The sequence below is a fragment of the Eschrichtius robustus genome, chromosome 16 (genome assembly GCF_028021215.1).
Source record: "Eschrichtius robustus isolate mEscRob2 chromosome 16, mEscRob2.pri, whole genome shotgun sequence".
In the NCBI taxonomy this organism is placed as follows: Eukaryota; Metazoa; Chordata; class Mammalia; order Artiodactyla; family Eschrichtiidae; genus Eschrichtius; species Eschrichtius robustus.
In genome coordinates this window covers 85,397,373-85,413,902 of record NC_090839.1, presented here as the reverse complement: position 1 = coordinate 85,413,902, position 16,530 = coordinate 85,397,373, and the positions used below count along the sequence as shown (strand labels likewise).

The 16,530-nt window shown below is 59.0% G+C and overlaps 1 protein-coding gene across 2 annotated transcripts; it reads right to left on the bottom strand.

The window, feature by feature from the left end:
- Window positions 1-695: 695 nt before the first annotated feature.
- Window positions 696-13,967, bottom strand: MYL10 (myosin light chain 10). 2 transcript variants are annotated; one of them, XM_068565750.1, is made up of 7 exons: window positions 13,927-13,967; window positions 9,140-9,232; window positions 8,525-8,600; window positions 7,510-7,614; window positions 3,704-3,782; window positions 1,248-1,296; window positions 696-967 (listed from the first exon to the last, which is right to left on the bottom strand). In XM_068565750.1, the coding sequence occupies exons 2-7, from the start codon at window positions 9,173-9,175 to the stop codon at window positions 869-871; spliced, it is 444 nt and encodes a 147-aa protein (XP_068421851.1). In that variant the 5' UTR covers window positions 9,176-9,232; window positions 13,927-13,967; the 3' UTR covers window positions 696-868. The 2 variants fall into 2 exon arrangements, with proteins under 2 accessions (XP_068421851.1, XP_068421850.1); XM_068565749.1 differs by lacking the exon at window positions 13,927-13,967 and adding an exon at window positions 9,454-9,534.
- Window positions 13,968-16,530: the final 2,563 nt, after the last annotated feature.

Genomic DNA, 16,530 nt, shown 5'->3' with positions numbered 1-16,530 from the left:
CGTGTCCCCTACACTGGCAGGCGGATTCTTAACCACTGCGCCACCAGGGAAGTCCTGATGTGTAGGATTTTTTTTAGAGTATATTCGGGATTTAAGATCTTTGTCAATATCTATTGTTGCCAATATCTTCTCCAGCCTGGGCTTGCCTTTTCACGCCCTTCATGGTGTCTTTTGCTGAGTGGAAGTTTTCAATTTGAAGTCCAGTTTCTGCTCTTTTGTTATATGGTTGGTGCTATGCGTGCCCTGTTCAAGAAATCTTTGCCTCTTCCTTAAACATCCCTTGAATCCACCCCCACCCCCTCCCCCCACCGCCTTTTTTGCCTCTGTCTGGCTTCTAGCTGCCAGGTCTCTCCTGGCCCGCTCCCACCTCCTCCCCACTGTGTCCCCACCCCAGTTCTTGTCTCCCTCACTGCATGATCTTTCAGCCCGGGGACAGGGCTGGCTCATCTCCACATCCCTGGGACTGGCACCAGGGCTGGCACGCACTAGGTGCTCAATAAAGGCTTCATAAATGAAGGCAGTGTCCCGTGCCCCAGCTGGGGATCATTAAAACTGTCAATTAGTTCTAAACACCAGCTCATCAGGAACATTTGAGCAAAGCCAGGAAGTAAAAACTTTGGAAAAACCAACAACATAGGAATGTTTAGCTTTCTCCCCAACCGGAGCATTAATCACAAAACCTCAGACCTTGTTACATTATTTATTCTTACTTTGCCCCTGACCCACAGGCCAGGGAGCCTTTTCCTTGCGCACACACATGTTGGCTGCAGGGGCTCCTCAACGGCCGCCCCTCTCCCCCACCCCCGGCCCTGTGTTTGCTGCCTCTGAATGTGTGTATGGAGTGGGGGTGGGCGTCGGTGGTCCCCTTTTAGTCCTTCTCTTCGCCATGCGTGATGACGTAACACAGGTTCCTATAGTCCAGATTGCCACACACATCTGGCGGGAAAGCAGCAAACATCTGCTTGATCTGGGGAAAGAGCCGGGAGTCAGCCTCAACCAGGGCCGAGGTGGGGGCCAGAGCCAGGGGTCACCCAAGGGCATTAGGCAGAATGTCGCTCCCCTCTTTGGAGAGGGAGGCATCAGGGTGGAGGCCACAGAGGCCAGGCCAGCAGGCCAGGATCCCACCCATCCTTGTTCCCATCCTAGGAGTCAAGGGGGACATCATCTCAGCGGATCACTAAAGAAGGAGCACTTCCCAGGAAGATGCTTGTCAGCGCTGGGCCAGGCCCTGAAAAGCCGGCACTCACCTCCTCCTCACTGAAGCGGTCTGCCTGCGTCATGAGCTTCTCTTTGATGCTGTTCAAGGGAGAGAAAGGGTCACATTCAGGGTAAGGGCCACTCTATGTGGACACGTGGATCCTGGGGCTGATGGCCCAGGAGGACACCAACCAGGGCTGGCCCTACAGCCCCCAGATGGCTGTGTGGCCTCGGGCGGCCACTTCAGCTCTCAGCCTCCATTGTAATGTGGACTCCCCTCTTCACATCAGATGGGGACCCAATGAAATGAGCTTGGGACCCCGACATGACTGTGGGGGCCACTCTGATGTCCCATCGTGCACTAATGATCAACCTCTAGGTCGCTGAGGGGAGCCTCTTTGCCCTGGTTCTAGACGCACTGCTTCTTCAGCTTATGATTTTTGCTGACATTTGTAAGGTGCTTTGGAGCGTGCAAGGTGCTTGCACTCAGCCAAGGGGCAGGAAGGCTACCCAGGTCCGTGTCCTCCTGCGCCTGCCCAGGTCTCCTTTGCTCCTCACAGCCCTGGGAAGTGAGTACTATTATCCCCCTTTTACAGAGAGGGAAACTGAGGCTCGGGAGGGGTACTGATGTGCAGCAGCAGGGTGGGGCCTGTCCCCCTGGGTGGTCCAGAAGAGCAGCTGCCCACAGGGGCCAGAGCTGCCCGGGGCCTGGAGGAATGGCCAGAGGTGGGGCATTTGAGGCTGTGGGGGAGGGATTGGTGCCCGCAGGAGCTCAGAGGGCTCCATAGAGCTCTCAGGGGGTGCAGAGGGCAGGGGTGGGACCAGAGGGCTGAGCAGAGCCCTGAGCACCCATGTGCCCTGTGGCGCCGGCAGCCACCGCCCTGCTCCAGACCGACGCACATTTTCCACTGTTTATGTTACTACCGGACAGTCACAGTTTCCATCTCTCCACGCTGGGGACTTTTCACAGACTCTCTTTCAACCAGAGCTTCCTCTGTGGCCTGCCTGGCAGGCAGCCATGTCTTTCAGATCCCATAGCCTGGGGATGGCGCCTGCGGTTCCCAAACTGGGTCTCCAAAGGGTTCCTCCCAGCCCTGACTTTGCTCTAGTGGGAGGGAAGGTGGGTGGCAGTAGAGGGGTGGGTTCGGGCCACCCTGGGGGGTTCCCCCAGTGCCTCCCTAGGTCTCCAAGATGGGGGTGGGAACCCGGACTCTGAGGGAGGGGTGAAGGAGAGGGCTGCAGCCTGAAGAAACCCTCGGGAACCTCGGGAACCCCTCCCCGACCCCTGAGGAGAGTGTGGCTCAAAACTCTGGGGGGTGAGGGGCTGTAAGAACGTCTGAGAGACAAGATAGACCCTCCTCTCTTCCTCCCTGCCCTGCTGCCCGCTCCCACCCCACCTCCATCACGTGCTGTGCTAATATTGAATAGAAAGCAAAATCAGCCTCCAGCCGAGGCCTCAAGCCTCACAGTAATTGGTCGTGAAGCCTGTGACTAAGGAAGAAATCTTGCCTGCCCAGGGTCACCCACAGGCCCAGGGAGGCCTTGGAGGCCCTGAAGGGACAGCTCAGAGGTCGGCTCAGTGTCTCAGCCCCTGGACAGGCTGCCTCTGCCCGGCCCGCCCCGGCCCGCAAGTCTTGGCTGTCTGCCCTGTGCTCTCCCCGGGCTGAGGCTCCCAGGCATAGCAGGCATTAGCGCTCCCTCCGTCAGTGATGCCAGCCCAGTGGCGGCCGGACAGCTGCCCACGGCCACCTCACTCTCTCTGCAGCCCCAGCTGAGCTGGTTCCTTCCCATGGCTCCGCCTCCATGCCCACATCCACTCGGGCCCTGGCTAACATCTGGCCCAGTCCTCTTCCCAACACCCTGGATCCCATTGGTGCTGGCCTCTTGTATTTCACTCACCCATCCACTCGCCTCCATCCCGATGGCCAAGACCCTTGTGGCGGCTGCAACCCTCTCTTCTCCTCCTCCAGGCTGGCCTCCATGTTGCCCCTGCCTAACTGCTTCTTAGGCTTTCCCATGCCCCCAGGGCAGACTCAAGGTCCAGGGCTACCCCACACAGGCCCTGCTTTCCTCTCTGTGCTGCCTGCACCCCCCCCGCCCACCCCACCCCACCCCAGCCTCCCCTCCCACCCCCAGCCACAGCCCGTTCCTCCTCACCAACCCCAAACATGCCCTCTCTGCTCCAGCCAGGGCGATCCTTAGTCTTCCTTCAGGGCCCACCTCTACCCCCACCCGTTCCTCCCTCGCTACTGGGAAGCCCTCGCCTGCGGACCCCATGTTCCCCATACACATCCACACAGATGGGGACACCGAGGCCCAGAGAGGGGAAGGGACATCTAGTAACGGCTGAACTGGGCAGGGTAGCGGCCTCCTGCCTCCTGTCTGGAAGCTGCCTGAGATGCCTGAGTTCCAGGCAGGACAGGAGACCGGGCTGCGACCCACCCTGACCCGACCCCAGTCCATCTATCACCTGAGACTCTGGGGAGAGAAGGCAGAGGAGACTTACAAATCAGCCTTGACGAAACCTTTCCCTTCAGTGTCGAAAACCTTGAAGGCGTGGAGAATGGTCTCCTCCGGGTCCGTACCTAGAAGCAGCACACACAGGCAGGGGGAGCGTCAGGATGAAGAGGCCAGGCAGCGGCTGGGGGTGGGGCAGGTCCCGTGGCCCCTACAGAGGCCAAGGGCTCAGGGAGCTTCCTCCCCAGCTTTAGTCCACAGTGAGGCCAGAGAAGGGATGTTTCAGAGAAACAAGGAACAGTAATAATAGCCAAGGGCTCTGCATATAGTAACAATCAGCCTGCACAGATGCACCTGGAAAGGCCTACTAGGCGTTTACTATGTGCTTAACCCTCCTGCCCACTGGTCCCATTTTACAGATGAAGAAACTGAGGCTCAGAGAGGTTAAGTGACTTGTCCAAGTTCTCACAACCGATGCTATGTGATTCGGCTATGGATGGAGGAGAAAGAGCTTTTACTTGGGGGCTGGAGGTGGGGACTCTGGCATTGGAGGAGTCTGAGAGGTTGTCCAGGCCAGAGGCGGGGCAGGTGGGTCCACAGGTTTGTGGGAGTGAGGGTGGGGGGACGGGAGAGGCAGAGTGCATCCAGAGCAGTTCTGGTTTTATCACTTTTATAGTGTGGGCTTTGGCGAAAGATGTCATTAGAAGAAAGGGTTCTACTAACACAATGGGATTAAATACCCAGGCCCCTGCTGGTACAGATGGGGAAACTGAGGCCCAGAGAGAGGAAGGGTCTCACCCAAGGTCTCAGGGACTGTGTGAATGACAGCAGGTGGCCTGGTGACCCTTACCTGGTGCTCTTCCCCCCATCACACTGCCCTCCCTTCTCACTGTGGAACCAGGGGATGTCCCCTTCCTTCTTAAGGCTCAGCTGTGTCATTGGTGAAATGGAGACAAGGGCGGGGTTTGCTGCCCGCCTCCCAGGATCAGTTAAGATAAAGGGTCATTAATGGTAAAGGTCTTGACCAACATTATTACGGCCACAGACACATCTGAGTGCTCTGTGCCAAGTCCATCCTGCAGCTTCGGCATTGTACCCTGTGGGACTCCAGCACACCCCTTGTGGTAGGTCCTGATGCGCCAGTTTGTCAAAGAGGAAACTCAGGCTCAGAGAGGCTCTGTTACTTGCCTGAGGTCTCCAGCTATAAGGGGAGGAAGGGTGTGAAGCCAACTCCTTGAACCTCCAGAGCCCCCTTCTTGTTCTGCCACGCTGTGCTCCTGTTTCTCAGACTGGGTCAGGGCCAGCTGTGTCCCCCCTATCAGACTGGGTCAGGGTCATCTGTGTCTCCATCAGACTGGGTCAGGGCCAGCTGTGTCTCCTCCATCAAACCGGGTCAGGGTCATCTGTGTCTCCCCCATCAGACTGGGTCAGGGGCAGCTGTGTCCCCACAATCAGGATCATCCAGGACAGGATGAAGTCTGAGTCGCTCAACATTTCTGAGACTGGCCCTGAGTGACTGGGCCGGGCTCAGTGCTGGCCTTGCCAGCCTGGGAGCTCCTAGAGGCAGAGCCATGGGCTTCCTCTAGGTAGGGTGGCAGGGAGCCAGTGTGCCCAGGCCAGAGGCTCAGTCCAGGGTCCGTCACAGCCTGGCCTTGCAGGAGGAGAAGGGGTGGCCACTGGATTATGGTTGGGGCACGGCTGTGCAATCTCTGCCTCCCAGGGTCTCCGGAGAGACCTCCGTGCCGGGGCAGCCTGGCTCCAGCCTGCCTTCCTCAGGACAGGCTGCACGTGGACCAGCTGCCCTGGGTTCAGGCCCCGTGGCTGGACATTTACCGCACCCGGTCCTCCCCTCTCTCCTCCCAGAATGGGCCTCTGCTCTGCAGACGGCAAACCTCATCAAATGGGCTGCAGAGAGACTGCTTCCCCTCATTGCTGTTGGGAACCTCATGACAGTGTCCTTGTCCCAATTAGAGGGACGAGGTGGTGCCTGCCCAGCCCCCCGGCTCCTGTCCCCATCCCAGGCTCAGCCAAGTTTGCATGACAGGCTCAGCTGGAGCTCCAGCCCCGGAACCCCTGCGAAAATGAGAAAAAGCTGCAGCCCTGGGTCAGAGCTCTTAGCTCAGCTGTGGACGGACACGAGCTCCAGGACTGGCTTTAAAGTCGTGGCTGGAGTCACGCATGTCTTTGCCTGGGAGTGTACCCCTGCCCTGCCCCCTGGACTTCTGTGCTCTTCAAGGAGGTGGCCATGGTCCCAGGAATAACCCTGAACAGCTGCCCAGAGGTGGGCCTGAGGGCACTTCTCTGTCAGCTGGAAAACACCAGGCTGTCGTGGGTTTAGTGGTGGCCCCCAAAAGATATACCCAGGTCCTCATCCCCAGGACCTGGAAATGTCACTTGGCAAAAGGGCCTCCGTAGATGTAAGGAAAGGCTCTTGAGATGGAGTGATCATCCTGGCTTATCCGGGTGGGCCCTAAATCCAATAACAAGTGTCCTTACAAAAGTGAGGCAGAGGGAGACAGAAGAGGAGGGGGCAGTATGACCACAGAGGCAGAGATGGGAGCAAAGCAGCCACCAGAAGCCGGAAAAGGTCAAGAACGGGTTCTCCCCTGGAGCCTCTCAGGGAGCCTGGCCTGACAGATTTCGGATTTCTGGATTCCAGAACTGAGAGTATACAATGCTGGTTTTTTTGAGCCATCAAGTTCGTGGTCATCTGTTACAGCAGCCTCAGGAAACTAACACAAACCCCATTTTACAGACAAAAAAACTGAGGTGCAGGGCTTCCCTGGTGGCGCAGTGGTTGAGAATCTGCCTGCCAATGCAGGGGACACGGGTTCGAGTCCTGGTCTGGGAGGATCCCACATGCCGCGGAGCAACTGGGCCCGCGAGCCACAATTGCTGAGCCTGCGCATCTGGAGCCTGTGCTCCACAACAGGAGAGGCCGCGATAGTGAGAGGCCCACGCACCGCGAAGAAGAGTGGCCCCCGCTTGCCACAACTGGAGAGAGCCCTCGCACGGAAACGAAGACCCAACACAGCCATGAATAAATTTAAAAAAAAAACAAAAAAACTGAGGTGCAAAGAGCAGATAAGCCTTGCTCAAGGTCACCCTGGGGGTCAGTGGGAGACCAGGTCTTAAGCCCAGCTGTAGCCGAGGCGCCAGGGGAGGGTATCAGGCAGGGGCCGCCTGAGCATGGGATGACGATGAGACCCACCCCGCAAGGGCAGCCGCAGCCCAGGCTGGCCCTTCCTTCTGACCACGGAACCCCAGCCCGGCCTGATGCTGCGTCTCAGGGGAGTGCAGTGGTTAGAGCCAGCGTCGGGGTTACAGTTCCATCCCTGCCACTTCGATGCTGGGACACCTGGAGCAGGTGTGGTGACCCGTCTGAGCCTGGGTCTCCTCACTCACGAATGAGGCCCCTGATCCTCTCCCTGGAGGAGAAGCCCATCCTGTACTGGGGTTGGCCACAGAAGTTTCCAGAACCCCCTCCCCCATACCACCTTCTCCTGTCAGCAGCGGGTGGTAAGGCAGAACAGGCAAGATGAGCCCAGGGCTAGGAAGGTGGGGCTGTGGCTGGGGCATTATCCTGATGGTGCGCAAAGGGCTTCCTCGCAAACTGTCCCGCTGGGCGCCTCACAGCCCTGCAAACTGGGGGTCATTACATTCACCCCACTCTGTGATACAGAGGTGGAAGCTGAGGCAGGGTCTGGTGTGTGTGCCCCGGGGGCTGGTGTCTGGGGCTGCACCATGCTCCTAGCTGTGGTGTGCATCGGTGGGGGGTACGTCAGCACACAGGGCCCTGCCTACACACACCCCCTCGCCCATCCCCTCCCCAGGGCCCCCTGGGGCCTCAATCACCTTTCAGCTTCTCCCCAAACATGGTCAGGAAGACGGTGAAGTTGATGGGCGCAGGGGCCTCCTTCACCATGGCCTCCAGCTCCTCGTTCTTTACATTGATGCGACCTGGGGGAGACACCCAGGAGTACAAGGAGGGTCAGAGGTGACCCTGCCTGCAGGCAGCCCAAGAGCTCGGGACCAGGGAGCATCCTGCAGAATCCCCCAGCCCTACCATCTCACCCGCCCCCCACTCAGCCCTAAGACCCTGCCCACCTGCTGGGGGACCTCGGGACGGAGGCACATTCAGCCATGGCCAGCACTGGACTGCCCCCAGCTTCACCACCCCCCTGCCACCACCTCAGCCTCCCTGGAAAGGAGAGCAAGTTGGTGGTTATCCCCATTTTACAGATGAGGAAACTGAGACCCAAAGAAGCTGAAGCTGAGGCACACAGGGGTGGAAGACCTGGGCCTCAGGGCTCAGGTGCCCCGGGAGGGATGCACTGGCTGCCTGGAGACGGGGACTCGGGTTCCTCACGAGCCCAGTGGACATCCAGATCTCTGGGAGCTTAAGGCTCAGTCCGGAAGTGAGTTGGTTATGCCCCTGTCCCCCAACCCCAGCGTCCCCATCCAGGCTTAAGGCCCATCCCTGGGCCCTCAGAGAAGGCAAAAGCCTCGCTGGCAGCTGAAGACCGCCCGGTAACCCGAGTCCCGCCCCTGCATATCTCCAGCCTCTTCCCCACCCCCTGTGTCTCCCCTGCTCTGCTGACCCCTCCCCCTCCCACTCCCAGTCTTTGCACGGGCCACTACTGCCCCTGAAATGCCCCCCTCCCTCCCCTGGCCAGTCCTCCTCTAACACCTGGGAGTCTCCCCTGACCTGCCAGGCGGTAGCCGCTCCTCCTCGGCACCCCCAGAGAACACCAGCCCCTCACACCCCCTGCGCCAACAGCCCTGGCCTGCCCCCAGCTGCCCACTCTTTCTGGATGGCCAGGGCTCGGCTCGCCCCCAGTCCCCAAGCCTCCGGCTGCTGGTCACCCACCCAGGGCAGCAAAGGTGTCCCTCAGGTCCTCCTTGTCGATGAAGCCGTCCCGGTTCTGGTCCATGATGGTGAAAGCCTGGCAGAGACACGGGCACTGAGCAGCCGCCCGCCCACCTGCCCAAGCCCAGGCCCCCTCCCCAGAGAGATCCCCCGTCCCTGCAAGGGGTTGTCCTCCCAACCACTGTTGCCTGGGCAACCTCAATACAGGCCCTCTGGCCACCCGGTCACCCAGCTCAGCATGACACCAGCATGAGAGTGATGGTTAACCTGCCCTGGGCTCCTACTGTGCGCCAGCACGTGCTGGGGCTTCTTGCCCCTCCCTCATATCATGCTCCCAGCAACCCCGTTTTACAGAGAGTGAAACTGAGGCTCGGAGAGAGGAAGGGCTTGCCCTAGGTCACACAGCAAGCAAAGGCTCAGGGAGAGAGGGGTAGGGGCTGCCCGAGGACAGCTCGTCACATCTCCAGAGTTTAAGCTATAGCATGGCAGCCTCTAAGGATAGTGATGTCACCACCCCCCAGGGACTGAGGGCTGACCCCACGCCTTGCCGGCTCCCTAAGAGCTTTCCGTGCATTCCTGTAACCCTCCCAACGGCCCTGGGGGAGGCTGACCAACCTCTTTAAACTCCTGGATCTGGGACTGATCGAACATGGAGAAGACGTTGGAGCTGGCTCCACCCTCTGCTCTTTTCCGGGCTCTTCTGGGTGCCTGTGAGGTTCCAGGGGAGGCCTTACAGAAGCCCCTTCCTGGGGAGGTCCCCCATTCGCCCCACCCACCCCTCAGGGCTCATCTCCTGAACCACACTGCCCGCCCCCACGGACCCCAGCAGACAGACCAGGCTCCTCATGAAGCCTGGCAGAGAAGCAGGGCGTTTCCCTGCTTCTTCTTGCCGGCAAGAAGCCAACAGAGCGCCTACCCCGCGGGGCTACCTGCTGCTTCCCCGACAGGCCCCTGACTCCAGAATGCAGGAGGTCAGTGCCCAGGATGCGGAGCAGAGAGGGGCGTCTTTTCTAGCACCAGCCGCCACGTGGGGGCCCTCCTCTCCTGCCACCCTCCCCGGTGTTCAGGGTAACACCCAGATCCCTTAGCCCTGCGAGGTCTGTCCCTTGTCCCTCTCCCAGAGCATCCGCCTCCCCCCCGCCCCCCGCGACCTGGGTCCCCCCCCACTTGCTTTGAGCTTCCTTCTCTCCCAACGTTTGCTCCTGCCATTCCCACTACCTGGGACACCCTCCCTGCCTTCCATCGGGATGAATCCTCATCCTTCAGGCTCAACTCCTCCGCCTCCTCCTCTGAGAAGCCTTCCCTGACTAACCCTGACCCAAGGCCAACTTAGAGCTCCCCCATCCCCTCTGCCCCTCCCCACCAGTCTTGGGTTTCCACACCCTGTAGCCCGTAGCACACTGTCCTGCCATATCTCCCTGTGTCTGTCCCGCCTCTGGGCTCCCCTCCCCCACCCAGGGCCTGGCTCCGATCAGGGATTGGTTTGGAAATAGCTGCCCAGAGCTCAGGGCATATCTCAGGGCAGCAGGCAGAGCAGGTGACCACCCACGTGGAGGGTCTCTGGCCAGACTTCCTGCCTCCGTGTGTTTCTTTCCGGATGTCATGGTGCCTGAGAGTCGTCCAGTACTGGGCATTTGCTGAAAGCTCTCCGTTCCCAAACCCCTCCATGGGACCTTTCTCTCAGCAGCCATCACTAAGGTCCCCATGTGCAAGGAGCCCCAGACTTGGCTTGTGATGGGGGGAAAGGACAGCCGGGACTTCACAAAGGAGGAGGTGGAAGAGGACCCCCCACAGACGTGGGCGTCCCCACACCCAGCTTGGGCCTCCATCTCAGCCCCTTCCACCCTCTGTGCCCAGCCCCTGTCTACCCCACCCCAGAACCCAGGCTTCCCCGGCGCCCCCGTGCCCGCCCCCAGCGCCTCTGTGGTCTCCCCTCCCCCCGGCTCACTCCTGTCCGCCCGCCCAATGTCCCCACCCCCGCACTTGCCCCCAACTCCCCTGGGTTCCTGGGCTCACTTCAGGAGCCGCAGTGCCCGGCTGACTTATAATTAGCTTTTACTGGGTCCTTTGTCTCCACTAATCCTTTGAAAGGGGGCTGGCAGGGTGGCCAGGACGTTATGATGCTGTAAAACCCCTGTAATATTTATAAATCCCTTCAGACATCATAAAGAAAAGAACCTCCCTGTGGAATACATCTCACATAATTACATATACATTTCCTTCTGGTTAATAAAAAGCAATCACTTCCGTCTGTGGAATATGCTGCCTTTTCTCTCCTCAGACCTGCCCTCGGCCACGGCATCCCCCATCCTTGTCTCGCCCCAGCCTTTCAAGTCCATCTGGGGGAAACGTCACCCTACTGTGTGACAGACCCTGTTCTAGAACCTTGCAAGGAAGGAAGGGGTTGTTTTCTCCTACTGCACAGGCAAACCTGAGGCCCAGGGCCCTGACCGGGCTTCTGATCTCCTAGCCAGGACCCTTTCCAGCCCAGCTGTCTTGGAAATTCCCTTTTATAATGTGCCTCTAAAAAATAAAAATCCGCTGAAGGGAACATCTCAGGGCAGAAGGGCGTCACCCAGGCCTGAGTTCTCATCCTGGCTTTGCTATCACAGCCTCTGTGATGTTAGGAAAATCAGTTTTCTGCCCTGAGCCTCGTTTATAAAACCGAGATAACGTCTCCCTCAAAGCATCCGGACATGTATTAGGTATCTGCTGACCTCCAGCCAGGCCCTGTGCCCAATCCCAGGGACCTAGAGCTGAATCAGGCCTGGTCCTTGTCCCCAAGGGGCTCACAGTCCGGCTGGGAGACAGACAATCAGTAGAGGGTGATGGAGGGAGGGAAGATGCTGAGAACACAGAGGAGCCTCTGTACCGCTGGGGTACTCACGGCAGACCTCCTGGAGGAGGTGGCTTCTGAGCTGAGGCTTGACAGAGTTCTCAGGCCAGGAGGGACTGATGAGGGTGAGTGAGACAGGGACATGAAAGAACAGCACCATTGAGAGCCTGCAGGGAGACCCGAGGGGCTGGAGCACAGGGCAAGGGGAAGGTGGCAGGGCAGACCCCACATGGCCTGAAGGACCCCACAGCAAGGCCAGCAGCCCCCATGCCAGGCTCCATAGGACCCAGGCTGTCCTGGAATAGTGACCCCGGCCCCCATAGGAAACATGTTCTCTTAGTGAGATCAGAGCCCCACTTTTCCCTGAAACCTCCAAGCCTGGCCCACTCTGTCCCCCTCCACCCTCCTCTTCCTCGCCCCCCGCCCCAGCTTTCACCTCGGCAGCCCCCACCGAGTCCAGGAAGGCAGAGACCCAAATCAGGACCCACAAGGATGGACTGGCCGGGTGCAGGGATGACATCAAGGGTGAAGAAAAGGTCAGGACAGGCACAACATCAGGTCAAGGTCAAGGATGTCAGTGAGAGAGACAAGGTCAAGGTCAGGGTGAGTTCAGGCAATGAGGTAAGGGTCAGAATCACAAATGAAGTCAAGGTCACAGGATGAGGTCAAGGTCAGGAGGCGGGGCAGCACCAGCCTACCATGGTCTGGATGGCTCCCTCGAGCTGCAGCAGGGCTGGGGGAGCTCGGCGACAGCTCTTTAAATAGTGCTCCAGGTCCGGACAACAGTTTGGAAGGTGACAAAGGACAGGAAGGGGGCCTCCCTGCCAGGCACCTGTCAGGGGCCATTGAGAGTGGGTGGAGTTGTGGGATCCAGAGACCGTCCAAACCACAAGGATCTCCACCAGTGCGGGGCCAACAGGATCTCTGCAGCCAAGGGACAAAGGCCCAGGAAGGGGCTCCTGGCTGAGGACACACGGTAAGTTGAGGCCTGGAGCCAGCTGGGAAGACTTGGCCCTGGGCCATGCAAGTTCAGGAGAGCTCCCAAGGCAGGGCCACCCACGCCAGCTGGGGAAACTCAGGGCTGCACCGTGGCCTGACCCCTCGAGCTGTGTGACTCTCGGTGGGACACCATCCTCCAGAAGGCTCGGTCCTCTCATATGAAAAGCGGGGAGCCCGTGACTCTGTCTGGTCAGCCCATGGGGAGGGTTTCTGCATCAGCCTGGCCCACAGGGACCCCTCAACCAGTAGGACTACGGCCACCATTACCCACCCCAGCCTGGGCCCCCTCAGGGCATCGAAAATAGTCCAGGGAGTTGAAAGAGCAAAGAGACAAACAAGAAAAAGGGAGGTGACTCTGATGAAGGAGAATTGAGAAATCACATGCCCATCCACTGTGGCCACACACATATTGGGACGTAGCCCGTCCCCACTAGGCCTGGGCCAGCCCGAGAATTCTCCAGTTCATGTGACAAGCCGAGCCTGCACCTGCCCCTGGCAGGGGCCCCGTGTGTCCAAAGCAGCCCGGCTGCCCAGTCCGTCCAGCCAAGTCGGCCCCCACCTGGGGCCACCATGTCTGATGGGCTGCCAGGGCCGGCAGTGCTGGGCTCAGGCTGTGGGCCCACCTGGCCCCAGGCACAGGACAGCTTAACTGTCCCTGGAGCTGGCCTTAGGCCTCCAGGCCCCGGTACGGCTGATCCCCTGTCTTGGGGGAGGGAATGTGATGATAACGAAAACAATTAGAGTAGCTGACGTTTATGAAACACAGCAAGTCAGGCTACATCCTAAAACTTGTGTCTTCACATGGACTCCTTTACCCCATTTTCCAGGTGAGGAAACTGGGGCACACATGGGTTAAGTCACTCACCCAGGCTGATAAGTAGTGGTGGCAGGACGAGGGCTCCTTTCTAGTGGTTCCAGAAGGTTGTGCCCATTGCGACGTTCCCCTCCCCGAGCCATCCTGGACCAGCTGACTCTGACCAGCCCCTCTGACCTCCCCGAGGACTGTGATGGAATCTCCCGCCCTGAGCTGGGGCCAGGCCCTGCCACGCTGCCCCCTGGCAGAGGGACCAACCACACGGGGCTACAGGTGTTCAGCAGGTCAGGGAGAAGGGAAACTGGCTCTGGCCACAGGAGCCAGGATTCCAGTCCCAGCCCCATCTCCGCTCACTGTGGGAGACGAGCAGTGTGGGCACGGCAGGCGCCTGCCCCTTTCTGGGCCTGAGTGGAGGGGCAGGTGGCCACTGTCCACGCCAGCTCTGGCAGCAGCCTTTCCTGGCCTGGTCCATGAGCCTGGGCCTGGGGCCTCCTGGCTCTGGGCTTGCTGAGCGGGGAGAGATGATGCCATCCGTGGCTTCCACCCCTGCTTCCTGCTGGCCGGAGGTGTCCATATGCAAGGCCTGGATGCCCCTGAGCGCCTGCTTCTGGGGATCACTGCTCAGGACAATGCAGGGGCTCCTGAGGGCCCAGGACAGTCCGGAGCACTCGGAGAGCCGCCCAGCCTGCCAGGAGGAGGGAAATGCAAGAGGGAATCACAATGGAACTCGGAGTGAGTCACAACAGAACTTACGAGTGCTGAGTAAATGAGTCCCCGTTGTTTCCTTCCCCGGCTGCCTCCTCCTTCATATTATGAAAGCAGGAAGAGCTAGTCAGAAATCTGGTGGAGACCGTGGAAACCCCCAAGGAGAGATGGTCGGGAAACACTTGTCCCTGGGGTGGAGGGGAGTAGGGGGAGATGTGGGGAGCATGCAGCGGTCCTGGGAAAAAGAAGCTCTGAGTTCTACCCTCGCTGTGGGACTCTCTCTCAGCAACACACAGACCCTCAGTTTTCCCCATCTGAGAAATGGTGCCAGCAAGCTGGCTGCTTGGAAGCGGCCATCAGGCAGCCCAGTGCCCTGGGAAGGAGTCACTGGCCCGGTTTGGACGGCAGAGCCCCCACATGGATGGAATTCTTTTTTTTTTTTTTTTTTTTTATAAATTTATTTTTATTTTTGGCTGCGTTGGGTCTTCGTTGCTGCGTGCGGGCTTTCTCTAGTTGCGGTGAGCGGGGGCTACTCTTTGTTGCGGTGCGCAGGCATCCCATTGCGGTGGCTTCTCTTGTTGCGGAGCACGGGCTCTAGGCACGCGGGCTCAGTAGTTGTGGCACACGGGCTCTAGAGCGCAGGCTCAGTAGCTGTGGTGCACGGGCTTAGCTGCTCCGCGGTACGTGGGATCTTCCCAGACCAGGGCTCGAACCCGTGTCCCCTGCTTTGGCAGGGGGATTCTTAACCACTGTGCCACCAGGGAAGCCCCTGGATGGAATTCTTGATGAAACTTACCACCGCAGTCCCCCATCAGCCTGAGGGGGCTACGGCGAGTCTGTTGCCATCACCAGGTCACATTGTTTGGCTCGGCTGACCACTGGGAGACGGCCAGCTGTTGGGGTCAGAGAGACCCCCGAGGGGTTTGTGCTCCCAGCCAGGTGCCTCCAGGAGCGATTAGTCTCGGAACTGGAATTTCAGGTGGGCCCCAGGGAGTCAGAGGACTTAGACGCTTGTGAAGAGCACCCCACTTTCCAGAGGGCAACCGGAAGTCTCAGGGGTGACCAAGCCAGGATGGGAACTTGAAAGAGACCAATTGCCTTAGGACAAGGCCAGCCCCCTGCAGGGTGACAGCTGTCACCCAGACCACATGAGAGCAAGCTGGGGCAGGTGACTTTACCCCTAACCTCTCACCACTAACTCCTTGTGAACAGCAGGCTGTCCCCTGCCCTCCCAGGCCCACTGCCCTTGGATACTGTCCCCACCGCCCCAGCCAGCCACCACCTTGACCTCCAGTGCTTTCCAAATCCTTCCTTCATTTTCCTTCCTCCAAGCCTTTGCCCAAGTCACATGACCCCTCCCCTCCCTGACTGGAGTCACTGTCTATCTCCAACCTATACTCCGCAGAGCAAGGACCACCTGCTTTTCCCTCACCACCATTGCCCCACCTAGAGGCTTCCACTCACCTGGCCTATGGGAGCATGGAGGGAACCATCAGCCCTCTGAGTCCGACCCTGCTAGATGCTAGGTGTCTTTTGCAACCTCCCCATCAAGTGGCTGTTGCTTGCATTACCACCTGTGATGGGGAGCTCACCACTTCCCAAGCAAAGGCAACTCAAATTGGCAAATGCTCATTGATTGTCTACTGTGGCCCTCCACTGGGTGTTCTGGGGGACTAAGAACTCATCCTTGACAATTCCTGGGCTTGGGTCATTGTAGTAACCCAGTCAGACAATGTACGCTGAGTTTCTTCATTCACTCATCAATTATTTATTGGGTGCTGGGCACAGCGCTGAACAAAACAGGTGTGGCTCTGAGAGTGAGGGGACCAGACAAAAAGTGCCAACATCCACCCGTTCAGAGGGGACATTATGGGCTGGGACCCAATGAACTGGGCCTTGAAGGATGAGGGGGACGCAGTGGGAGAGGTCACTGCTCTGGGTGGAGGGCAGATAAGGTGTGGGTGTCCTGGGGCACCCACGGAGTTGCTCAGATATGAAGGGCCAAGTGGGAGGGGCCGGGGTCCAGCGGGAGAGGGGAGCAGAGGGGGCAGGGCTGTTCAGAGGTGGCATCCCGACCATCGAGAGGTGACCTCGAGGGCCCAAGCAGGACCCAGCACAGAGTTCCCAGACCGGGCTTGGGGCTCCCTCTTCTCTTGGTTTAGGGTCACTCGGCACACTGAGCAGAAGAATCCTGTCCTTTCTCCTCCTGCAGCCTTCAAACCTGCAGCTATTTTTATAGCAGGATGCTGTGGCCACAGGCCCCTTGAACGGGTGCCTCTCCCATGCTTCTGCAGATCGAGCACACTGGCCGGCCCTCTTGGCCGCTGCTATAAAACAGGCAGGAGGCATCCTGGGAGACATTCTTCTTAGCTTTAAAGACTTCCTTGTCTTTTCTAAGTGGCTCCAAATTAGAGGAAGCCTCCAGACAGGGGCGGGCCTGGGGAGGAGGGGACAGCGGGGAGTTTGGGAAAAGACAGACCTCCCCCTAATTATCCTTAAGATCTCGGTCATCCCATCTGCTAATTAGAAAGTTGATGTACGCGAAAGGCAATTTCCTTTGGGTTAAGAAGGAGCAAAGGGTAAATCGGCTCTAAGTCTGGGTCCTGCTGGAAATGTTAACTGCAGAGTGGTGGCCTGAGTCTGGCCCCTGGT

Bases quoted from the DNA above. Each gene is read 5' to 3' on its own strand.
- MYL10 (XM_068565750.1), bottom strand. From the start codon at position 9,175: ATGTTCGATCAGTCCCAGATCCAGGAGTTTAAAGAG. The intron at 7,615-8,524 runs GTGGGTGACCAG...TGTCTCCCCCAG, and splicing joins GGACACCTTTGCTGCCCTGG to GTCGCATCAATGTAAAGAAC. The intron at 968-1,247 runs GTGAGTGCCGGC...CTCTTTCCCCAG, and splicing joins ACCGCTTCAGTGAGGAGGAG to ATCAAGCAGATGTTTGCTGC.